General features: G+C 51.7%; 7 protein-coding genes across 7 annotated transcripts; 3 read left to right on the top strand and 4 right to left on the bottom strand.

The window, feature by feature from the left end:
* Positions 1–610: 610 nt before the first annotated feature.
* On the top strand, positions 611–1,933 carry UHO2_06137 (putative TIF5 - translation initiation factor eIF5; the record flags this gene model as incomplete). Its single annotated transcript, XM_041560360.1, has 1 exon — positions 611–1,933. One exon carries the CDS (start codon positions 611–613, stop codon positions 1,931–1,933), a length of 1,323 nt encoding a protein of 440 aa, XP_041416294.1.
* A 404-nt stretch (positions 1,934–2,337) lies between these two features.
* On the bottom strand, positions 2,338–4,998 carry UHO2_06136 (uncharacterized protein; the record flags this gene model as incomplete). The annotated part of the gene is made up of 1 exon (XM_041560359.1): positions 2,338–4,998. One exon carries the CDS (start codon positions 4,996–4,998, stop codon positions 2,338–2,340), a length of 2,661 nt encoding a protein of 886 aa, XP_041416293.1.
* A 525-nt stretch (positions 4,999–5,523) lies between these two features.
* On the top strand, positions 5,524–7,274 carry UHO2_06135 (uncharacterized protein; the record flags this gene model as incomplete). The annotated part of the gene is made up of 2 exons (XM_041560358.1): positions 5,524–5,578; positions 5,839–7,274. 2 exons carry the CDS (start codon positions 5,524–5,526, stop codon positions 7,272–7,274), a joined length of 1,491 nt encoding a protein of 496 aa, XP_041416292.1.
* Positions 7,275–7,294: 20 nt separating this feature from the next.
* UHO2_06134 (uncharacterized protein) lies at positions 7,295–8,458 on the bottom strand (the record flags this gene model as incomplete). The annotated part of the gene is made up of 1 exon (XM_041560357.1): positions 7,295–8,458. One exon carries the CDS (start codon positions 8,456–8,458, stop codon positions 7,295–7,297), a length of 1,164 nt encoding a protein of 387 aa, XP_041416291.1.
* Positions 8,459–9,927: 1,469 nt separating this feature from the next.
* On the top strand, positions 9,928–10,681 carry UHO2_06133 (uncharacterized protein; the record flags this gene model as incomplete). The annotated part of the gene is made up of 3 exons (XM_041560356.1): positions 9,928–10,193; positions 10,282–10,490; positions 10,617–10,681. The coding sequence occupies 3 exons, from the start codon at positions 9,928–9,930 to the stop codon at positions 10,679–10,681; spliced, it is 540 nt and encodes a 179-aa protein (XP_041416290.1).
* Positions 10,682–11,007: 326 nt separating this feature from the next.
* UHO2_06132 (uncharacterized protein) lies at positions 11,008–12,124 on the bottom strand (the record flags this gene model as incomplete). Its single annotated transcript, XM_041560355.1, has 2 exons — positions 11,008–11,450; positions 11,548–12,124. 2 exons carry the CDS (start codon positions 12,122–12,124, stop codon positions 11,008–11,010), a joined length of 1,020 nt encoding a protein of 339 aa, XP_041416289.1.
* Positions 12,125–15,478: 3,354 nt separating this feature from the next.
* On the bottom strand, positions 15,479–17,935 carry UHO2_06131 (uncharacterized protein; the record flags this gene model as incomplete). The annotated part of the gene is made up of 1 exon (XM_041560354.1): positions 15,479–17,935. One exon carries the CDS (start codon positions 17,933–17,935, stop codon positions 15,479–15,481), a length of 2,457 nt encoding a protein of 818 aa, XP_041416288.1.
* Between the last annotated feature and the right edge of the window lie 6,857 nt (positions 17,936–24,792).

The following is a 24,792-nucleotide window of genomic DNA, read 5'->3' as shown; positions in this document are numbered from 1 at the left end:
TTTTTTTTTCTTTTTCTTTTTCTCCTTGCTTTCGCTTTTTTTGGTGGGACTGCAACTCGAGCTTTTATTTGCTCTCGACACAAAGACATGTTCATCTCCTCTTCGCCTCCTCTTCTCACCCACACCACATCTTGCATACACTTGCTTGCAACGCTTTTTCACCTGCGCAGCATCATCGCATTCTCTACAACAAACAGCTTCCAGCATCGCATCAAGCCGCCGCCGCCTCGTCCTCCGCCGCCACTCGAACGTTTGTTCTCTCACTACTCCATCTATCTATTCACACCACAGCTCGCCCTTTCAGCCTTTAGCTTACCCAGCATCACTACCGCCGCCTCTCAGAGCGCTTTCCAACACCACCTTCCGCATCCAGCAGCAACACTACCTTGTCGCCATCTATCAAGGCTTCTTCTGACAACCGTAGTTTTTATGTCTCTCTTGTTCTCCACCATCCCTCGTCCATCTGTCAATTCGCCCTTTGCCCGTAGACAAAAACCGCCCTATTCGGTTTTGCATCGTAGCTGTACTTGATACATCTACCCAAACACCAAGCTCGACCTGTTGTTGTCGAGTCTTTCCCAGCATTCCCAACTAAGCAACCTCCACCATCATGTCCGTGGTCAACATTCGTCGCGATGTCGACGACAAGTTCTACCGATATCGCATGCCTCTTCTTACCACCAAGATCGAAGGCAAGGGCAACGGCATCAAGACCGTCATCCCCAACATGGCCGACATTGCTCGTTCGCTCAGCCGTCCTCCTTCCTACCCTACCAAGTACTTTGGATGTGAGCTCGGTGCTCAGACCTCGTTCGACGAGAAGAACGAGCGATACATCGTCAACGGCGCTCACGACGCCGACCGTCTCCGCGAGCTTCTCGATAGCTTCATCGACAAGTTCGTCCTCTGCGGCGACTGCAAGAACCCCGAGACCGACCTCAAGATCCTCAAGGATGGCGACATTCTTCGCAACTGCAAGGCTTGCGGTAAGCGCACCGGTGTCGACATGAAGCACAAACTCACCACTTTCATCGTCAAGCACCCTCCTCCCAAGCGTGTCAAGGGAGCTAAAGGTGCCGGCAAATCCGCCGGTCAGGACGCTGGTGATGCTGGCTCCGACGACGAGCTCACGAAGCGTATCAAGGCTGAGGCTGCCGAGATCCCTACCGCCGAGCAGGCCGGCAATCTCGACGACGACTGGTCCGTTGACACTTCCGAGGCTGCTGTTGCTGCCCGTGTCAAGGCCCTCGAAGGTGCTGTCAAGTCTTCGCTCGTGCTTGGTGATGACGACGAGGACGAGGATGAGGACAGCCCTTACTCGCAGTTCGGCCAGTGGCTCCTTGCCAACCGTAAGGGCGGTGAGGAGGGTCGCGAGTGCACTCCCGCCGAAGTCTACAAGAAGGCACAGGAGTTTAGTATAGAAAAGAAGCACAAGACCGTCCAGGTTCTCGCTCAGGCTCTCTTCACCGAAGATGCTCCCAAGGAAATCGAAAAGTACGGTGCCGTCCTCGCCAAGATGGTTGGCGACTCTGAGAAGCACCAGAAGGCCATGCTTGGTGGTTTCGAGCGTCTTGCTGGTGTTCAATACCCTTCGCTCGTCCCCAACGGTGTTCCCAAGATCCTTATGGCTTTGTACCAGATCGATGTGCTCGATGAGCAGTTTATCAAGAACTGGGGTACGCACGTGAGCAAAAAGTACGTCGACAAGGACACTTCCAAGAAGGTCCGCCGTGCTGCTGCTCCTTTCCTCGCTTGGCTTGACGAGGCTGATTCCGAGTCTGAGGAGGATTCGGATGACGAGGATGACGAAGACGAGTCCGAGGAGGAGGCTGCTCCCAAGGCCAAGGCAACAGCTAACGGCAACGGTACTAAGAAGGCTGCTGCTCCCGCTACTCCTGACGAGGACGACGACTCGGACCTCGACAATCTCTAAAAAAAAAAAAGGGGCTGCTTCGATGCGCTTATACATGCCATCCCAACTAGTTTTTTTTCTTCTTCAGTTTCGTGGATATCTCAGTTCTATTCTTTATCAATCCGATTCACCTCTCTGTTTCAATGGCTCTGCGCAATACATTTCAAAAAGGTTTACCAGTCGCTCCCAAAATCTTTCGTCTGATTGCATCTTCATTCTCCTTTGCCGGCAAGAATGATCAGCTTGCCATTTGACGGCGCAAAGCTGAGCATGAGCTTCGTGTCATCGGAACAGTCTTTTCATGGACATTCGAACACGAAACACCCACGAACCCAGCCTCTTTGTGTTGCGAACGCTCTCTTCGAAGATGATGAAATAGACATTGCAATGATGAGCAATCTTCGCTCCTTCCCTCAGCGCCCGTTCTAGTATCCCTGGTCCTCGACAGCATACTTGAGCAAGTAGCTCGCCAACAAACTCTTCAGATCCAACTGCACCCATGGCGCAGTCGCCTGCACGAAAGCACCCATCCAAGCTGACAATCCCGGGTAATACACCGCTCTTGGGTGGTAGCTCGTGAGCGCACACCTAATAGACTCGAAAAGCGGGGTTGGATCTTGATGTCTTAGTTCCCTCGGATACGTTCTGGCGACTCGCACCGCCGGGCCGTCGACGGGCTTGACTTTGAGCATCGTATACGCCGGACCCGAAGAAGCGGTGGAGAAGGGCAACTCGGGCGTGTCGATATCCTCTGCTAGCTCATCATTGAGGCCGGTGAATAGCATGGATGGTCGAGGGTGGTATCGACTACCGAAAGTGTTGGGGGTGGAGGTGGAGCGAAGCAATGTTGGGTTGGAAAAATGTTGCTGGGCAGCATGGGACCTAGATGCGGAAGCGTGGTTGGAAGAGACTGTGTACGGGCGAAGGAGCGATTGAGAAGGACCTGGTGTTGGAGGGCATGATGAGCCGAGTGCGATGGGGTAGCTGACTGCTGCTATGTGTTCTGCCAAGTCGTCCCATGGGACAGAACACAGCTCGATCCAGCGGAAGACTCGAACGAGTCTCCTCAACGCACGTACTGTCATTGGAGCAGAGGTATCGCTCTCCGCTTCGCAACTACTACCATCAGCTCTCCCAGCCCCAGCTTCGGAAACAGGCCTCGACCAACCCCTCAAGAACGGCCTTAATTCAACCGGAATATAGATCTCATACCTTCCTCTATCTCGCCTCGTTGTCGTCTCCTCCCCGTGCTCACCGCTCGCGGATCCACTCAACCTCCCGAACCTTCCGACGAAAGGCAGCCTGTCCAGGGCCCCAGCCAGACTAATCCAATCTTGCACCCTCCGCCATCTCCTCTTCCTTCCATGATGCGCAAAGTATCGCACCGACTCATTCCACTTCACCACCTTCTTCAATCGCGTTTGAGGCAACTTGATCAGTGGATTGGTTTCGATCATGGATACGTGCACTTGCTTTGCTCCGCCTCCTCGTCGACGGTATTCCAGCTCGAGTTCGCGATATTGCGTGCGCAGGGCTTCGCGGACTGTATTTACGACTGGGCTTGGCCAGGTGCGAAGGATTGGTGTCGGATCTGCCTGGATGTTGTTTCGCTGCGGCTGATCGTTGGACGAGGAGGAAGGAGATAGGGAGCGATCGCGCGACTTTCCACTCGAACCGCGTGTGGGGACAGATTGAAGAGAGAGTGTGTCTGGATCTTGTGGGAGATCAGGCCCGTGTCCGCAGGGTACGAAACCAAGAATTCGACCTTTGTCACGCTTCAAGGCGGGAAAGAGAACGTTGATGAGTGCTTTGCACTGCACTACATCAGTAGCCAGTGCACCGTGCAGTGCTGCTTGCTCGTCGTCTTGCGTCCGTACAATCCTTGCGCTCGACGGCGAGAGCGGCGGAGAGTTTGCATTGAACGAGGAAGAGGACGACTCCATCGAAGCCCCGAACTCGTGATTCGCCTCTTTGAACGCCGGAGCCAGACCAAATGGTTCTCTTGGTGCGCCATGTCCACCTCCGCTACTGCTGCTCTTACCGGCGGACGACGGTCGCAGCTCGCCCAGAAAATCCCTGTTGCATAGTGTGAACGGATCAACATCGCTATACGCGCTACTCGGTGTCTTTGGTATCTCCATACGCGATGCCAATGCAGCAGCGCTTCTCGTCAATGGCACATTCCTCGGACAGAGCACCGACGGAATCAAGATGATACCGCTAAGCAAAAGATCATGCGAGCTGCAATAAGCAGAGATGGTAGAGTTGATCATCGCCAATCCATCAGCCGTCTGCACATCAGCCATGATCGGAATAATGGTTCCAGAAGGTGTAGTCTTGGGTCCCGTTCGACCGGGCATCCAGCCTTTGAGCATGTCTACTCCATAGCCAAAGAGGTCGGGCGTTGCCCATGTTGACCAACTGCGAGAGCGTCGTCGTAGCTTGCTGTCGGTCTGGATGGGTGCTGGTCTCGAACGCTGCCGGTTGGGTCGTGGGGTCTCGTCACCTCCGTTCCGCGCTTGCACCGTGGCGAAGGTCGCAGCGGGTGAAGAAGAGCCAGATCCCTGTTCGCTCTGATCTTGCATCGACTCTGCGTCTTGCGTGTTCGCCATTGATGTGGGCGATGAAGGGCCACTCGAGTTGGAGGATGCTGATGACTTGCCACCAACTCTCTGTCTCAATAGTACTTTCTCCATACGAGCCTTCTTCGCAGCCCATTGTGCGACGGTAATTGAGAATTGATCCGGATCCGCATGCAAGACAAAGCATGTATAGGGCGCACGAGGGTTTCGCTTTGTTGGTCCGACATCTTTCAGCGCAAAACTCGACGGCGAGCCCGAAGAAAGACGGAGCGCGATGTAGCGTGCGACTGCATCATTGTGCGGAGCATAGACAACGACGGCTGAGCCTTTGGATGAGTCCCACCAGGCGCGAGAGGCTGGTTGATAGGTGTGAAAGATGAGAAAGTAGAAGAATGTGTGAAGGCTGCACAGGAAGGATTCAATGTAGAGAGAGATGGTGGTGCAGATGGCTCGAATCTGTCGGACGGTGGGCGACGGTGCGAGCGAGCTCCGAAAGCAGACCATGTTGACAGTCCTAAGCGACTTCTACTCGATAGGGTCTAAGGGGTGGTTGCGAGGAGACGTGAAGACCGATAGTGCGCTGGTAGATTGTCTATTCCCAAGCATCCGTCATGTGAAGGGTCGCGTCCTCTTCAGAAATGGTTGCTGTTGGTGAGCAGATAGCCGTAGATGCCATACGGAGATGGAGAGGTTGTGTGACGAGAGAGAAGTCTTACATGGGACGGAAGGGCTCTATCGGATGGTAGTGTTCATCTAGATTGGTTGGTCCGGGTAGACAGGGAGGTCAATCGATCGAAAGAGCAGGATGGTGCTGAAGTCTTTCGTCTATACAGTCCATCCATTCATGGTTCTGCGAAGTGCCAGCCAGCGATCTATCCAAAGCTTAACGATGTGTCGGACGGAGGATCGATGCTGACGACAATAAAGACGAAGTGGTTGTGGAAGCGAACGTCAGTGGCTGGTACCGGAAGTGAAACCTTCACACACAGATCCTCGCACACGCTGTGCACCGGAACAAATCTGTCCACAATGCCAAGCAAGCGAAGACCGGATTTTCTGACAAGTGTGTGCTTGCGGGTGCAGGGTTCGTGCAAGAGAGAGAGCGGAAGAAGAGAGGCTTGCAAATTTAATGCAGGGTCCAAAAATACCCGGCAACATTTCACTCGCCGCACAAGAGAGGTTTCGGTTACTTACCTACGACCAACGACGAACTCGTAGACGAGTACGTCGGAGAGGTGGAATTAATGGTGGTTCGGAGGCAACAACATAGTCAACGACGGATTCGGTTTTCGGACTGCGCAATTCGGGAAATAAAAAAACCCCTATTCACGTGACGCGTCTGAGCGATTAATAAGCATGAGCTCACCAACCAGCGGCCCTCGGAACCGGCTGATTCAGTGAGTTCCGTGAGCTGGCGGATGGTAGTTCGTGACCGCGATCAGGCACGGGTCGGTAAAGTTAAGGTTCACGGCCTTCGGTCTCTATTACCCCGTGTTTCTCTCACTTCTTATACCCCACAATCAGCGCACTGCACTGCCGACAGCATGAACAGCAGCCAAGTCTCCGCTTCCGCGCTCAGCACACTACCTCCTGTTGTGTCTGAAGAGCTGCAATCGCTCTCACGCAGTGGGGAGCTTGCAAATGTTATGGATCAACTTGACGAGGACGAGGAGTTCCTTGCCGACGTCGACTGGCCAGCAAGTCCACCACCGCCGCAAGGACCTCTTGTAACTAGTGCATCAGCGTCAACTCTTGTATCTAGTTCACAAGCACCTCAAGCAATACCAAACTGTTCGTTGTCACGCTCTGCTTCACCGTCTGGGTCTCAGGGTTCGACGCTCGCAGGCAATCCTCAGTGGGATCCTGTTTCGATGGAAATCCTTGCCAAGGCTGTGCTCAACCGCAATCCAAACCATGCTCCCAACAACAGTGCAAAGGCATCTGTGTGGGAGCCGATCTATCAAGAGTACAAGGCAGCATGTCGACGAAAACTTCTTCCTTTTCGTGAACTGTCTGCCACAAAGAAGAAATGGCGTGACATGGTAAAGAAGCGCCGAGGAGGAGATCAACTGAATGCTCGCTCCACTGGTGGTGTTGAAGCAACGTCAGTGACAGAGAAGCTTATTGACGACTTCATTGCCACAGAAGGCGTCAATACAGCTGCAGCCAGTCGATCTCTCCCAAGCACGCCAACACCAAGACGCCGACGCGGTTTTGTGGAACTACCGGTTGATCGCGATCGACAGCAGTTTGCTGAGATTGCTAGCAACACAGGTGGTGGAGACCCAGCAGCAAGGCCTTTGACAGCGCCAAGTGAAAGGGCTAGCCAGGAAGACTCGGCGACTTCTGAGTCAGGGGATGATAGGGTTGACATGCAGGCACGAAAGCGACCCAGGAACACCACAGCCGACGTGCTGTCTTCGATTGCTGAAGGCATGGAAATACACCGACAGCATGAACGTTCTTTCCGGGATAGACAGCTTCGATTCATGGAAGAATCACTCAAGGCTCAAATGGAGCTGTCGAAGGCACAGTTGAACATCGAAACACGTGGACAAACAGAGATTCAAACGAAGATGGAATCGTTGGACAATCGAATGCGAGCAAGCCAGGAACAGACCGACAGGTTGGAGTCAATGGTATCAACAATGATGAGCATGATACGATCAAACGCCGCTGCAGGGCCCTCATGTGGCCAGAGACATCGCCGCAGCTGTAGATCCCACTCCTCATCTCGTACAGGTGTATATAATGGTTTCGAACCCTCATCAGAACAGTGAATGTATATATCATTGCAATGCTATAGTACATTCTCCACAAGCGTCTCATCCTCGTTATCTGCCATAGCCTGTGATGGTACCTCGCTCTGAGACAGGGTGGAGTCCGGTGACACTATTGTTCGCCTTACCCGCCAGTTGCTGAAGTACTCTTCGAGGCTTGGTGGGGAACAGTGAAGCCTCATGCTCACTTGGTTGCCGACAAGGCAGGTTTTTGCATTGAAGAGCAAGACGCCGACAAGCCAATCTTGTCTCATCGGCGTCAACCCGGTCTTCTGCTCCCGTTCGACGGAGAAACGCGGCCATTGCCGGGGTATCATACCAATAGACCATTCAACCTGTATACGAAACTTGTTCATGATGTGATTGAATGCATCTTGCATTGAACTGATGATGTTTTCTCCAAATGCCGTGACAATCGCTGCTGAGTTGCCATATGCTTGGTCCCCGTACAGATACATCTGCTCACCGGCTTCGTTCTTGGCGTTGTCTCTAGCCCAGCCCACAAGATCTGTATCTGCAACAACGTATGCATCATGGCGTCGATCAACGTACGGCATTGAGCAAAAGATCAGACCGTTTGGCAGCGAGATGAACTGATACTTGAGAGCATGACATTGTTTGGGACCGTTATACACAGTCTCCTGCTGAGAAACAGGCATGGCAATTGGTCGAATAGTACCATTAATTGCACCCCAGAACCTCGGAAGCTTGAACTTCCGCTGCACGGCTGCAGCATACTCCTCAAGCTTCCGAGGACAAACAAGCCGGTGTCGCGTTGATTGAACGTCCAGTAGGTGACACCACCGCCGGTAGATCCACCTGCTAAGGTGTCGAACCACGCGGCTTATCACCGAGTGAGACCAACCATACTGGCCTTCCAGAGACCGGAGAGACCGGTTTCGAAAGAAGGCACACAGCAGGAAGAAGGAAGACTTGCTATCAACACAGTCTTGCTCGCGTGTTCGGACAGGATTTGGGATCTCCAATGCATCATGTATTGCTTCGAATTGTGCCAACGTGAAGCCTGTGTCGCCAAGGAAGTGCGACTGGTCAAGCTCTCGTTTGATCCTGCTGTAGCGGCGAGCCTTCAGGTTGGTTGGCGGCGCCCGCTGCGAGGCAGCAATTAGGGTTATGAAGTCAAAGTATTCACCGGAAAGTGTGTCATCGGTGTCCAACATCTGCATGATCGCGTCGAGAAGGTCCGTGTATCAGCGGAAACGGCAATACAACCGCAACATTAAGGTTCTTGAGACTGTGGGGTAAGAGAGATATGATGGTAGTACTACAACCACAGCACAGGTGGGACGAGAAACCACCTTCGGCTGGCTCATTTCTCACTATACTTTCACACCCACTCATCATTAGTAAGCAATATATGTTACATTCCTCTCAAAAACATGCTTGAAGAGCAGTTGGGCGTTGACTTTTCCAACGCCTGACTGCTAATAATGGAAAAGGGTCTTGGTCAGCGTCCACGGCCTCGGTCTTTGAGGTCCTTGCCGAGGCCGAGTCCGGCGTGGACGTTGCTACCGAAACCTCACTACTGTTGCCGTGCTACGTTATGCCAGCGACTGACTGTTGCTTGCTGCTATCCCGTGTCTGTCGTGCACGGTTACACAAGCACGACTTTCAAGCACTTTGCTAAACATGTCGATATGGTTCAAGGATGTCTTGGAACGATAAGGACACCTCACGCCAGGCGCCGAGATCCGTGCCATGAAGGAAATCGACGGGCTTGTTTCGTAAAGCCCCAGTAGTCTGCCGTAGACCTCTTCTGGCCTCTTCGTTCACTCGTAGCCTTCCTTCATCTTGATGAGCTTTGTGGCACTTTCCACGCCGGAGGAACTACGGATTAGCAGTTTGCAACGTCGAGCCTTATCTCCGTCGTATTGGTCGAAGTGCTTGGTTGATTAGCTCCGTGACATCTACTGTCAACTGAACCGCAGCGAAATGGACTCGCCCTCAAGCAGACGACGTCTTGTAGATGTTGAGAAAAATGTTCGTGAGACGATGCAGAAACACTGTAAGTGTGGTTCTGGTCCTTTCGACATGCAGATGGTAAGGGACACAATGCTGACTGCTCTATTCATGCTTTTACCGGGATGTGGGATTCAGTCAAACAAGCTGTTGTTCCCGGTGCCAACAGAAACGCCGCTGTCCCTCCCAAATAGAGCAGGGCCTCATTTGGGAAATCTCTTGCTCCCTACGCATATCGGTCCGGTTGCATATGCTCTATGATCGCTTTCGTTCCTCGTTGTCGTCAACAAGGTGGTAGAGTTGAAGGCTAGGATTGATGTAGCGGCTATGGTATGGCACGAGCCAGCTCACTTCTCCACAATCAACCAACAGATCGGCAACCAAAACACGCGTCCTTCAAGCCCATTCCTCAACATCGGCTACTCTTTCCTCTCATACATCGGTCAATTGGGCCTCACTAAATCGGGCTCAATTGTTGAATGACGTCAAACAATGCCCTTCCACGCGCACCCTTGACAGCTCTAAGAAGTTCTTCGAAGCTCGGTCATCCACAACCCGGCTTGGCTTCTGCGTAACCCTTCTCTCGTTGTCGTCACCACCCATCTTTCCTCTCCACACACTACCACCTTTCCACACCACCGCCGTCTACTCCTACATCCGCATCTCATCTTTCAATATGTCGAAACACATCGCACTCCCCGCCCTGACCGCCTCGATTCCGGCATTCTACCACTTCCTCGCACCCAAACCCGAAACCGTCCAAGGCCTGTTCCTCCCTGTCGGCTACGGTTATGTTGTATCATGCGTCGTTTCAGCTATCTGGGTAACCTTCTTGATGGGTGTGAAGGTCGGAAGTGCACGTAAAGCCGCTCAGATTCCTTATCCCTACGTCTACGCTGAAAAGGCAGTGGCGGAAAAGAACAGAGATGCTCATCTGTTCAAGTATGTTTTCCCACCCCACACACCTTTCCAGTATTCCTGCGAGAGACAAACACTGATGATATTGCTCTTTTACTGGCTGGGAAAACAGCTGCGCCCAGCGAGTGCACCAGAACACACTCGAATATCTCGCCTCGTTCGTCTTCCTCACCCTCCTCAACGGTCTCTTTTTCCCTCGTATCACCGCTTCTATCTCGGCGACATGGGTTGTCTCCAGGATTCCTTATGCGATCGGTTACTACTCGGGCACTCCAAGCAACAGAGCTTTCGGTGCGATTATAAGCGGGTTGAGCTTCCTTGGTACGTTCCCACCACCCCTCTCCTTCCTTGCTCCTATCTCGGTATCATGTTTGATGAGAAAAAGGACTGCTTCGCTGACATCGTGCCTTCTACACTTCTTGATATTCGGTTTGATGATGATGCCAGGTCTCTTGATCGTAGCGACGTATGCTTGCTTCACAGTTTTGGGCGCTGCTAACTTCGAGATCTAAACGTCGTCGCATGTTCAGCACGAACCACTTCCTCAACCTCCTTCAAAAGTCGTCAATAGCACTCCCATCATCTCAAATCATCTCAAATCATCCCGCACTTCATCAAAGTAGTTCAAGTCAATCAAAATTCGTCCAAGTCAAGTATCACTCTAGTGTGTGGTTTGCATGGGCAACTGAATTGTTCAATTAAACGAAAGCATAGGTGTTCTGTGGACAAAAAAAGGAGGGTGGGATTGTGGTTTCTACGTGCATAACCTTTCTCTGCCCTAAAAGAAGTACGAAATCAAAATCAAACCAGCACGACTCAACCAATGCTGAGTACGAGTTTACTGCTGCTGCGAGTAGATCTCAGCAGCCTTAGCAGCCGTAAGGTCGATGTCGATGACGGCAGGACCAGCAACAATGTTGTCATCGGCGATAGAGTCACCAACGCGCGAGACAACCGCGTAAATCCTGCCGTAACCAACAGCCTCAGGAACAGTGACCGTATTACCATCGCCAATCTGGGCGTAGTAAACCTGGAGACCAGCGAGGAAAGCAACGTACTGACCAGGCTGAACGCCGTCACCGTTGATGGTAACCTGCTTACCACCGCAAACGTCACCAGAGATGGTGGCGGCGGGGAAAGCCTTAACGGGAAGAGCGGGGTTCGTGGAAGGGCAGCTGGTGATGAGGGGAGCTGCGAGCGAGTAGGTCTGGTTGAAGTTGAGAGGAGTGCTGAGATCACGAGGGAAAGCGTCACCGAACTGGACGGAGGACTTGACCCAGGCTGTTGGAGCGAAACGAAGTCAGAACAGAAAGATGGGGGAGGAGAGGAGGGGTAAATGGAGTCAGTTAATTTGTGCATATCGTGCATATTTTTCCACAGAAATGTCTTACGACACTCTTTTGGCCATATCTTCGTCGTTTCTCGTCGTATTGACGTTCTGACAAATGATATGGATAGCGTAGGACCTGGGGATGATACTTGCCTTTATGTCGTGACTCCACGGTCAGGATTGATCCTGCTGCCGTCAATGTCGATGGGTTAGTGATGTTCTGGGCAGCACCAAGGTAAGCAGACTCGCCAATGCCCTCAAGAAGGACGGAAGTAGCGACGAAAGACTTGACGTCAGTAACACCGAAGTTGTAAGTGCACTCCTTGGTAGCCTGGTCGCCGAGAGCCTTGGTCAAGAAGTCAACGTGGGCCTTCTCGTGACCGCCGATCTCGATGAATCGCTGGCGAACCCAGTCGGGGTATCCGGCAGCTCGGAAAGCGGCGGCATCGTAAGTAGCAAGGGAGTCGCGGTAGAAGGCGTTCTCGAGGTGCTCAAGAGTGAGGGCGTAGTTGAGGATGACAGAGTCGATGTCGGCCTGGCCAGCAGCGGCACGCTTTTCAACAACGGGAGCAGCGGTGACGGCTGCGGCAGCGGCAGCTGCGAGGACGGCGTACTTGGTGAGCATTTTGAAAAGGAAGAGGTGGAAGTGTAGTGTACGGGTAGGGTAAGGAAGGTTAGATGAAGGATCGAGGCCGCTTATGGTGCTAAACGGGACTCTTTAAGTATCTTTCCAAAAAGTGAACGGCAGTGCTAAGGTAAGGGGGCGTTCGTATACTGTAAACACGGCAGAATGGGAGGGAAGAGAAGGAGGAGGAGGAGATTTACTAGTCGAGACACAACGGGACAAAGCTGCTCAGCAAAGCAAAGTCAAGCCTCCGCAGCGAGGACCCTCCGGCGATTGACCGCTGACTTCTCTTCCTCTCAAAGCATAGATGATCAAAACACATGACATTGGCCTTTCTTCATGCGAACCCTTTCCAGATGCCGGTCAATCTTTCCATCACCTTCCTACACTAATCTCTCTCTATCATGCTTGGACTCTTCCTCGCACAACTCGATTTGTCACCAGCAATCACAGTTCGGTATTAGCCTCGATGCTTCTCCGAGAATACAGCCTTCTTAACACAGCACCAAACCTGTCCAAGCAGAGGTTTACAGAGACCGTCCCGGAGCGGACGATGGAGGGCTCTAGCGCGCAATCAACAACTGAGATGAGATCAATGCGCGGGAGCTACAGTAACTGGGGCCTGTGCTAGGAGGAGGAAGACGTTGGCGAAGCATCTCTCGGCGACTCGATTATCAATGCATGTAGGGACAGCTGCCCGGATGTGCACCATCTCACTCTTTTTCTGCGTACCCAAGCACGGCGCCATCCGCCTGTCTCCGTCGGCCATCTAACGAAACTTTGCGGAAATGAAAAAAAAAAAAAAAAACGGAAGCCCAGTGCATGTGTTTTTTGCATATCAAGGAATGAAAGTAAGTTAGGCGCCTGCACTAAGATCAGCAAAGCCAGGCGTATGGCGAGATGGGCCTGCATTGATGACAAAAGAAGAAGACGAAAGAAGATAGAGCGGACTTTCGGATGGAGCAGGCGGAGTATCGAAAAGGAGCTTAGCCGAGCAGATCAACAAGAGAGAAAGGAAAGGACCAGGAATTAGACTTGGGCTCGAGAGGGAGAGAAGTTCGGTTCGATTCAGCAGTGATAGTGAAACGTGGATGCATTTGGCACTCATGCTGAATACAGCAGGGTTCCGTGAACATTGCAATTAGACGGCAGGGGAGGGGTTCCGTAGGAAGGGTAAACAAGGATCGCTGCTAGATGTCGATCAGCTGAGTTAGCAGAAATAGGAGGACAACGGTCGTCGTCTTCGAGGGGCCTTGCGGGATGTCAAAACATCACCTGAGTTTCAACGACGGATCAAGTCGAGCAAGAAGCTCACTTTCACTTTGCTTCCCCAAGCCGTCGCAAATGCATAGGCCGACAGCTAAACACCCCCACCAAACCTTTGAGTGCTTAAGCGAGGTCCCCACTTCGCTGTTTCCCCGTCCATGATCAGCTCGCACCGAGCATTTTCCTTCGAAGTGTTCTTTCCTCCTTTGTGACATGGATTCGCAGCCACGCTAACCGTGGGAGCCGGAAATACAATCATGCGCAAAACATGCCTGGCATTGTCTTGAGCTGTCCAACTAGGCCGATCAAGCTACAGTCTCTTCCGCAACCTCAATTTGGATGTGGCTTCGTCAGTCCAGGACACCTGCATGAGGCCTTGCCTGCTTGTGTGAGCATTGTGATGCGTATTTTCCGTGTGTGATGTTTGGCGACTCTGTCCGCCGGATCGCGCTCGAATCAAACTGTGCAAGCATAAATTTCCATTCCAAGATGCAAATGAAATTAATGCGCAAGTGGACACGAAATACTGTAAACAGCGGTTTGCATTGCAGCTTTACTCTTGCTTTTCTCTCGACGGCTTCATCTCTCGCCGACATCTGCGTCTGCGTTCCAAGCGAGGTGAAGACGGCACAGAGTCTAGTCAAAGATCATGTCATGTCTCGTCTTCGACGCTGCCCGACTATGTCATGGGAAAAAAGCAGACGAACAAGAATGCGAAGCGAGAAGGGCAAGAAATGTGTAAGCGAGCGGTGGTTGACGATCTCAGCTCTGAACAGCGGCTTAGCGAGCCAAAACGGGCCAGGCTCTCTCTGTGTTGTGAGGCAAAGCAAGGCGCGGGAAAGGACGGAGTTCAGCAAGCGACAGTACACACAAAATAGCAGCAGTCAACGGGACAGTTGGGTGGAATCACACTCCGACGCACGCACATCGCACCGAGATGGATCGACAGGCTGCTGCTCACTCTTGCTCGTCGAGGGAAGGTCAACGAGGAGGGGAGGGAAGACTGAGAGAATGCTCGCCCTGCGGAGCTAAAAGGTGGTGAGCTGCAAGTGTCCATTCACTGACAGCCCTCCAAGTCAAGAGAAGACGGATGAGGACGCACCCTTTTTCAGTTCTTCTTCAGGATTGCAAATCTTCCCTTTCCCCTTCCGCCTTAGCATTATCTGCTAGTTGTTGTTGGCTTTATAGTCTGTCTGCTTTGTAAACCCGCACAGATGGGCTCGGGGCAGAAAGCTGCTCTCCAATGCGTCCTTTCTATGCATGACGGCTGTATGCGGCCTTTTTCAACCAAAGACCATGGAAACAACATCACTGATATTTTGTACACTTCGATAGCATCAGGTCCTCGAATGTAACCAGCTCGAAACCTTCTCGTTGGACCTCATGAGCACAACGGATAGGAAGGGCAACTACATCAAAGCAAAATGACCAAATCAGGCCATTCTGGTGTCGATGGCTGCTGCTGCTGCTAACGACCCGCAAGACCTCGCTTAAGATCCAACGGCCTTCGATTTGTCGATATGTGGCGGATTTTAGCAAGGTCTTCCCAAAAACTGGCACTTGTACAGTGTCAGGCAAAGAAAATCAATGCAAAAAGAGAAAAAGAAAGAAAAAGAAAAAAAAGTGGCAAATTCTTTTTGACGTCTCTACCTCGGCTACGCCGGCGTCTGCTCTCCAATATTCCCCTCCTCTCCTCTTGAGTGTACAGAGAAAGTAGGTCACGCCATACTCCCAAGCAACAACGACAAAAGCAGATGATACACGACAAAGACACATTCCGGGAAACCGCTCGTACATACGCCTCAGCTGCTGACCGGACATGTCGTGACACGGATTGTCGTGGTTTAGATCTCGTCTTGATCGGAGCGGAGAGTGCCGCACGATTGCGGGGACAGCCATATTTTAATGCTCCCACCGGGAGCAACTTGGATGCGACTTGAACAGTTCTCATCGGTCGATTCCTCTCAGACCCTCATCTCGATCAAAGTCAAGCCAATGCAGCCAGACGCAGACACTCAAGCCAGAAGAATGATCGGGCATGTATCGTTGGCATTGCATAGTTGAACCCACACTACAATCCGACCCCCCTCAAGCAAGGTAGCGATACACACCACGCTGACCCTCCACCCTCTCCATGTACTCCTTCTCAATCAAGATCTCAAACACCTTCTTGATCTCTGCCACATCAACGGTAAACCTGCTCTTGATCTGATCTACCACCTCCGTGATCAGCTCAGAATGCTTAATCGTCTTGCGTGCCTTCAAAACACGCACCGCCGCAGCCTGCAGGATCAGCTCTCGGTCCAAGAACACACGTTGCTCGGTCGACTTCTGCTCTTCAGACGTCTCCTTGAGCTGAATCTGGTTGATGCGGATCCTGAGACGTTCGTTCTTGAAGTTATCGTTGAACATGAACTCGTCTTCGTCGTTAATGTCTTTGCCTTGCGGTAGCTTGCGCAGCACACGAGTCGGGATCTGACCACAAGCCAAGCTCTGCAGCGTCCGCTTGAGCTCTTGCTCGTTGAGACCGGTTTGCGTGCGGATGTCGACATAGCTAAGCTTCTGACCAGGTGCGAGCGTGTTGAACAAGATCAAGACTACACCTTGGAAAGTACTGACGTGAAGCTCCTTGGTGCCAGCCTTCTCGAATTGGGTGGTGATCGAGAGGGTGCCGAGCGAATGCTGCCAGTGCAGCCTACGACCGCTGTTGCGATTCTTGTAGAACCCTTCAAAGCGTTCAGCAGCGGCAGAGAGCTCAGCAGGCAAAGCCACCTCAATGTTCAGATACGTAGGCCAGTGAGCTTGAGTGAGAACGCTGACACTAAGGTCAAAGTCATCCTTGGGCGACTCTTCGTCCCTCCGCTGCTTGGCTGCAAAGCGGTCGTACTCGTCCATGAGATCCTTAGACACTTCAACATCCTTGATCATAGTCTCGAGCTTAGCAGTGAACTCAGGACCACACTCTTCCTTGAGCTTGAGCAGCATACTGCGCTCAGCATCCGACGAAGCAGAGCGATTGAGAAGCAAACGCTTGGCAAAGTGTCGCTTGTAGAACTCCTCGAACATGTCCTTGGCATGAGTGTAGCGGAAGAGGATAAGTGCTTCATCCAGAGTGAACTCGAGTTTCTGATCCGTCATGGTCTTGTTTCCACTGCGAAGCTTAGCATCGAGGAACTTGGCGATGAGCTCGGCAGGTTTGTTCTCGCGCTTGTTGACAAACACTTCGAAGCTGTCCTTCTGAGCATTGATAAAATCACCATCACGCTGGAAGCCGGTCGAAACGACAGCATCGATGAACGCCTTGAACTCGAGTAGACGCTCGATCATCTCTTCATCCTTCTCGCGGTCGTTGACGATGGAAGCACCGTGGGTTTTGATGTACTCGGCAAAGGCTTGGCGCAAGTCAGGAAGGCGGTCGATGCTCTTGATCAGCTGATAGGTCTTAGCTAGACGATCGAGCTTCTTGGCGGTGATGAGGTCAGGTAAGCCGGCCAAAATCTTGTCGGCGTGCTTTGTGACCAGGCGTCTGCGTGCAGCTGCTACGCTGTCCATACGGCCTTGTTCGGTGAGCAGGCACCATTCGCTGCGCTGCTCTTCCTGCTGAATGCGGCGATCTGCATACTCGACATAGTCCGTGGGAGATAGATTTCCGATCGAGGCCTTGGACTCGGCTTTGTAGAAAGCATTGGTCGCAGCTACAATGGCACTGTCGAGCACTGTCTCGAACTTGAGCTGACGGAACATGTCGGCGATAGATTTGTGTAATTCCCGGTAGGAGATCTCCTCTTTGCGCACCAGGTCGATGGCTGCGGCGATGCGGCTGAGAGTCATTTGAGCAAGGGTTTCGTCCTTCAGGATGCGGTGACCGAAGATGTCGAGACCGAGATCCCAGATGGACAAGCGAGAATGGTCGGAGTCAGTGCTTTGTCCGTTGGCCGCAGATGTAGGAACGCTCGTGGTGGTGCCAGCTTGAAGGAGGTGACGATCGAGTGGAAGGAGCACATCTCGCACCAAGGCCAGGCTCTCACACCAGTTGGACCAGATGGACTGAAGCTGGGTCAACCAGCTGATCTTGCTCGCAGCGGATCCTTCATCGGATGATGAGCCATTGAGAGAGGTGGTATAGCTACCAGCAGCTCGCTCGATTTCGATCTTGAGAGAGTCGTAGAGATCGTCGAGAGCATCTTCAGAAGAGTAGGCGACAAGGTTGTGCGTGATGGCGTAGAGAGATTGCAGAGGGGGCAAAGAGGATGGTGCGCTCGAGGAGCCGGACGAGTTGGAGGACAAGAGCATGCGCACCGAACGCACAAGCTGAGTAGTAGCCTGAGAAGCATAGTCGGGAGGTGGAAGCGTCTTCTGTGGATCAATCGATGAGATATTGACACGGGTTGACTTGTCGGTGGTAGCGTTGCTGGCTGTTCGGGTCGACTTGGCTAGGAAGGCAGTCAGTCCGCCATCGGAGGCGCCTTGAAGCGCTGAGCCACCATCGAAGAGCGCCGAGTTCGAAGCTTGAGCTCGTGAGAGCAACGCATCTGCCAGCGACATGGTTGCTGATACGAATGCGCCTGTAGATTGATGCTACCGTGGTAAGAAACGTTGTCGAGGTTGGTGTCTAGCACTGAACCCTGATGAGGAAGGCGCTCGAAATGTGACCTGTGCGAGGTGCCGAGTAAAAAACCGCGCTGGGCAGTCACTGTTTCGGCTTGTTCCGCTCCACTTTTTTTTTTTTTTTTTTTTTTTTTTTTTTTGGTTCACTCGACCGGCAGCGGAGAAGCGGAACAATGCAGTGGAGGTTCAGCCAAACAAACCCTTCTCAACCCAGTGAAGCGAATCGTCGGAGGTTCAAGTAAAAATGCATGACTGCTTAGTCATTTCGTGTCATCGCAAACCTCGCTCCACATCACCACCTGTCAACTCCCACCAATGCTCAATGCCACCCACCAACGCTATCCACCCCACACAATAACAACACACAGCCATACATGCCACATCATCCATTCGCACACACAGAAATCGACATAGAAGCATATATAGTTCATGATCTCACCTTGTACTTAGCTCCTAGAATACAATGATTTTGACCTCTCGCTATCTCGAACGCCCTGGATTTCTCAACAGTTCAGGCAAGCAAATCATTCTCAAACTGCTCTTGACAAAGGCGAGGAGGTAACATGGGGGATTATGTCAGCTTCGGTCAAGCAGAGTTGAGTCGAGTCCTTTTTTCCTCTCCCGTTCTTCTCCACAGTCACAGTCACATTGAGGAGGTGTGTGTCAGGGGTCTCGCGCCTGAAACCCAGGTCGGTCTGTCGAGATACTCGGTGACTATCAAACTGTGCGACAGCTATTGTCTCGGTATTGGTGACTATCAAGTTGTGCAGTGACAGCAGGTGGCGTTCGTTGTATACTGTCGTAGGTTTCGGCTGACCTCTGTGGACACTCCGTTCAGGGGTAGCTTGGCACGATCAATATCAATGCTATGATGACACCAAGGTCTGGTGTGAGTGTTGATGATGATGAGGTTGATGACGTTGGTGATAAGGTTGGTGGGTGTTGATGATAATGAGGTTGATGGTGTTGGTGATAAGGTTGGTGGAGTTGGTGATAAGGTTGGTGGCGTCAACACAAGTGTCCAGTGTGTTGACTGATGCTTGAGGTGATCCCTGGACTGCAGTGGACTACTGCCTTCAGTTCTATCTATATCTGGACTGCTAACCTGCTATGGGCGCCTTCGGACATCAGGTAGTGGTGATACAACACACACACTATGATGAGGAGCAACCTTGATAGATTGCTGCTATGCTGACTGAAACTAATGTATACTTATGCTGAAGTGATAACTAGTTATATGGTGAGTAGAGTGGATGAGGATCCACTTGACCTATGATGATGAGAAAGCATGGTTATATACCTCTTCACAGCATCACCAGTGATGCTGCTCCTGCTCTCTCTCCAGAGAGTACCTTCTTCATCGAGTGCTGTTCAGGGGCCTCTCCTGCTTGGCACCCCTGTGCCTCTTGAGCTGTGTTGACTCCTTCGACACTGCTCCTCCTCCTCATGACCTGGTGTCGACTCCTTCGACACTGCTCCTTCTCCTTTGATCAGTGACAGTTCCTTTGGCTCTTGTCTATCGAGCCCCTGAGTGGTAACCATCTGCATGCTCCTTGAGCTTGGTCCTCTTTGTGGCTGTGCCTGCTCCTTGAGCTTGGTCCTCTTCGTGGCTGTGCCTGCTCCTTGAGCTTGGTCCTCCTCGTGGCTGTGCTTGGCCCTCCTTTGCATGTGAGTCCGTAGGAGTCCATGGTCTCCATGGAGACTGCACTACGACCATGCTCTCTACTGGTATCGACTAGATCTTCGATACCTGTGCTCCTTCCATATGATACCTGTGCTCCCTCCATATGAACCCGTGACCCTCCTGCTTCTTGAGCATCCAGGCCCATGACAGTGTGTTTGACATGGTAGAGAGAAGAGGATACAAGGTGCAGAGTTTGATGGCAAACAAGTGGTACCTTCTGTGACCAGAGGAGGAGCATGATTGCAAGAGAGTGCCACTGTGGAAGCAAAGCAGTGCTGAAAGTGAATTTGATTGGCTTGGTTGGTTGCAAGAGGGATGCTATGGATGAATTTAAAGTGAAGCTGAGAGAAAGAAGATAAAGGTCAGGGAAGATGAGGGAAAGGAAGGGCAAATCTGGGATGTGGGAATGATCTGGGCCCCTTATATGTGCCATTAAAAGCCAGCAGTGAGCAAGTCTTGCCAAAGGGAGAGGGCATCGTTCCCTTTCCCAAGGGCAACACTGGTGCCATGCCAGGCTGAGCAAGGTTGATGCTTTCACCCAAGCTGTCCAGCTAGCCAGCCTGGATTACTCATCATTGGCTGAGGTGCCGAAGGGAAGAAGAGGAGGAGAGAAACTGAAGCTGAGCCATCCCATCATAGCCAAAGTCACCAATGTGACACTTGAGTTGCTGAGCTGTGTGGCCTTGGCTTGAGACATTGAACAAGAGGAGCAGAAGCAAGACAGATAAGCCGAACACTGACTGACTGCCTGCCTCACAAGGAGTAGTATGGAAAGGAACAAGAGGAGTGGAAGCAAGATGGATAGGCCAAACACTGACTGACTGACTGCCTGCCTGCCTGGCATGCATCCATGCATTCATGCGTCTGTGCCTGTGTTGCTTGATGTGACTTGGGAAAGAAACACACTGTCATGGGCCTGGATGCTCAAGAAGCAGGAGGGTCATGGGTTCATATGGAGGGAGCACAGGTATCATATGGAAGGAGCACAGGTATCGAAGATCTAGTCGATACCAGTAGAGAGCATGGTCGTAGTGCAGTCTCCATGGAGACCATGGACTCCTACGGACTCACATGCAAAGGAGGGCCAAGCACAGCCACGAGGAGGACCAAGCTCAAGGAGCAGGCACAGCCACGAAGAGGACCAAGCTCAAGGAGCAGGCACAGCCACAAAGAGGACCAAGCTCAAGGAGCATGCAGATGGTTACCACTCAGGGGCTCGATAGACAAGAGCCAAAGGAACTGTCACTGATCAAAGGAGAAGGAGCAGTGTCGAAGGAGTTGACACCAGGTCATGAGGAGGAGGAGCAGTGTCGAAGGAGTCAACACAGCTCAAGAGGCACAGGGGTGCCAAGCAGGAGAGGCCCCTGAACAGCACTCGATGAAGAAGGTACTCTCTGGAGAGAGAGCAGGAGCAGCATCACTGGTGATGCTGTGAAGAGGTATATAACCATGCTTTCTCATCATCATAGGTCAAGTGGATCCTCATCCACTCTACTCACCATATAACTAGTTATCACTTCAGCATAAGTATACATTAGTTTCAGTCAGCATAGCAGCAATCTATCAAGGTTGCTCCTCATCATAGTGTGTGTGTTGTATCACCACTACCTGATGTCCGAAGGCGCCCATAGCAGGTTAGCGGTCCAGATATAGATAGAACCAAAGGCAGTAGTCCACTGCGGTCCGGGGATCACCTCAAGCATCAGTCAACACACTGGACACTTGTGTTGACACCACCAACCTTATCACCAACTCCACCAACCTTATCACCAACACCATCAACCTCATTATCATCAACACCCACCAACCTTATCACCAACGTCATCAACCTCATCATCATCAACACTCACACCAGACCTTGGTGTCATCATAGCATTGATATTGATCATGCCAAGCTACCCCTGAACAGAGTGTCCACAGAGGTCAGCCGAAACCTACGACAGTATATACAACAAATGCCACCTGCTGTCACTGCGCAACTTGATAGTCACTGATACTGAGACAATAGCTGTTGCACAGTTTGATAGTCACCAAGTATCTCGACAGACCAACCTGGGTTTCAGGCGCGAGACCCCTGACATTAGAGTGGATCATTCAAGCAGCTCCTCACGATCACCATGATGGACCCAGACCTCAACAATAAGCTCGATAGACTACTCACTCTATTGGAAGCCCAGCTAGAGCTTACCAGACAGGGTCATCGAGAGGAACGATTACAATGAGCTCAACTGAGCAGGGAGGAGACAATGGACCTCTCTCACTCAGAAGACCAAGCAGGAGGAGGAGATGAGTCTATGATAGGAGACCCACATACTCCTACTCCAGCTCCACAACCAAGATGATCAGTCTCATTCAACCTGGATGAGCAGGAGGACATCAACTACGAGAAGTATGCTTCACCTACTGGGCCAAGATATGTCAAGACTAAGCTGGACCCCTACAGCAGGACCAGGACAGACCCTTACCCCCTGGACCAAGAGGAGGACTCTAGCATCATGGCAGAGCTTAACCGGTCAAAGCCCATTGCCACCCCCTTTCCAAAGTTCAATCCCCAAGACATGGAGATCTTCATTCTAGAAGCTGAAGCATGGTTTAAGTTCAACCAGGTGTATGAGCAGACTAGGATGATCAACCACATGGGTGCTCAACTAGAAGGGACAGCAAGAGAGTGGTGGACCTCCAAGCTCCATATTGATAGAGCTAGAGAAGGAAGGTTGTTCAATGATTGGCACTACTTCACAGAGTGACTGTCAGAGCAGTTCAACCCATGCAATGCTTGGATGGAGGCATACAACAAGCTGTTGGCTCTCAGGCTCACAAGTGATGCTCCTGGTGCCGCCACACATCATGTAGAGCAGTTCAGAGACTTGGAGGGACAGGTCAACCTAGATGACAATGAGCTAGTGATTGATCTCTTCAGAGGTAGTCTCACTCATAGCATACAGGAGAAGTTCGAGAGGAATCCACCTGGAAAGAGATGGGAGTGGTACCGAGAGGTTGAGGAGATCGATCGACAGAGGATGCTACTACAGCAGTCCTTGGCTAGACACTCACTCCCAAATGCCACGTCACCTCCACTAAGAACTGGGTCTTGGCCAAATCAAAGTTCGATCCCCATCCGTCAACCCACTCAACCTTATCCAGCTCGATCACCAGCACAAGCAACTACACAAAACCTAAACCGACCCCTTCCTCATCAACCCACCCAAACCTTGAAGCAAGTAAGCCCTGCTCCATCAGGTATCAACACCTGTCATGTATGCAAGGGTATCGGCCATTGGGCCAGAGACTGCCCCAGCAGGAGGGTAGACCCTCTTAGCTCTCGACCCATGGGACCAAAGGTTATGGTCACCACAGCAGACCCCTTCGAGGAGGCCACTGACTCAAGAGATGGCCACACAGGCAGCACTGAGATGGGTGACCCCGAGGCCATGGACCTCAGCTCATACCAGCAACCCATGGACCCCAATCACGAGGAGGAGCATGATGATGATGACAATGAGGGAAATATCAGTGGGGTGATGCACTGATGGCATGCATTGCTCTACAAACCTCCTTGCCATCACTCTGTATATATCAAGATTGTCAAGTATGTTTCTCTACCAGTGGAGGCAAAGCAGTACTGGAGCTCTCTGGAATGGTTCAAGACCATCCTGCTTGGATACTAGCTGATACCAGTGTTGGTTTGTCCATAGTCTCAGATTCTTTCATTAGTAAGTACCAAATACCCACAAAACCCATAAAAACAAGATCGATCCATGGTGTCACTGGGCACCACCTCTCCATCAATAGTTCTGTGAGCATGCAGGTATCTATTGGTGCACACAATCTGGGTGTGGTCGAAGCTTCAGTGGCAGACACTGCTGACTATGACCTCATCCTGGGGTTCACTGAGCTACAGAGGCTCAAACCCACCATACAATGGGATACAGGCCAGCTGGAGTTCAAGACTCAGGAGCAGGACTGACCCCCAAGGAGACCCCCTGAAGCAGCAAGAGCAGGGGACCTAACCATGAGGAGACCAACCCTCCATGGTAACAAGTTTGTCTCAGCAGAGTGCATACTACGAGCAGCTCTGGAAGATGGACCCATAGGGTTCATGCTGTTGGAGGAGCCACCATCATCACTCCTGGCCTTTGGTTTTGTACCTACAGGCGCAGACAAAGGAGTCGAGATGGAGGTGGAGGTAGACAAGGTGGTGACGGCTGCAGACATACCAAAGCCATACCAACACCTGCAAGATGTATTCGATGAGGTGGAAGCAGACAAGCTGCCCCATCATACTGAGCATGATCTCCACCTCGAGTTGATAGAAGGAGGTAAGCCACCTCAAGGGCCCCTATACCTTAAGGGACCCAAGGAGATGTCCAAGTTGAGGAGGTACTTGGATGAGAACCTCGAGAAGGGGTTCATAAGACCATTGAAGAGCCCAGCACAATCACCAGTGCTCTTCGTACCAAAGAAGGATGGAGGTCTCAGACTCTGTGTGGACTACAGAGGTCTCAACGAGATCACTGTCAAGAACAGGGCACCATTGCCCCTCATCGAGGAGCAGTTGTTCTTACTCAGGAAGGCAAGGATCTATACCAAGCTAGACCTTAGAGCAGCATACAACCTCATCCAGATTGCTAAAGGAGATGAATGGAAGACAGCTTTTGGCACTCAGTTGGGACTCTATGAGTACCTAGTGATGCCCTTTGGCCTAGCCAATGCTCCAGCTCACTTCCAGTCGTTCATCAACAACATCTTCTGAGACATCATTGGAGTATATGTAGTGGTATACCTAGATGACTTCCTGATCTTCAGTGACACTGAAGAGGTACATGTGAAGCATGTCACCAAGGTCCTCACTCGCTTAAGGAGCAACAGGCTCTTTGCTAAGCTGTCGAAGTGTGAGTTCCACACCAAGACAGTCAAGTTCCTGGGGTACATCATCAAGCCAACAGGCATAGAGATGGACCCAGAAAAGGTGCACACTGTCAAGGAGTGGCCAATGCCAGAGTCAATCCATGACATCCAGAGGTTCCTGGGTTTTGCCAACTTCTATCAAAGGTTCATAGCCCACTTTGCTCGCATAGCCAAGCCCTTGACAGCACTGGTAAAGCCTATA

The sequence above is a fragment of the Ustilago hordei genome (genome assembly GCF_900519145.1).
Source record: "Ustilago hordei strain Uho2 genome assembly, contig: UHO2_contig_17, whole genome shotgun sequence".
NCBI lineage: Eukaryota > Fungi > Basidiomycota > Ustilaginomycetes > Ustilaginales > Ustilaginaceae > Ustilago > Ustilago hordei.
The sequence above is the reverse complement of the archived record's forward strand: the minus strand, read 5'-3'. Positions and strand labels throughout refer to the sequence as shown.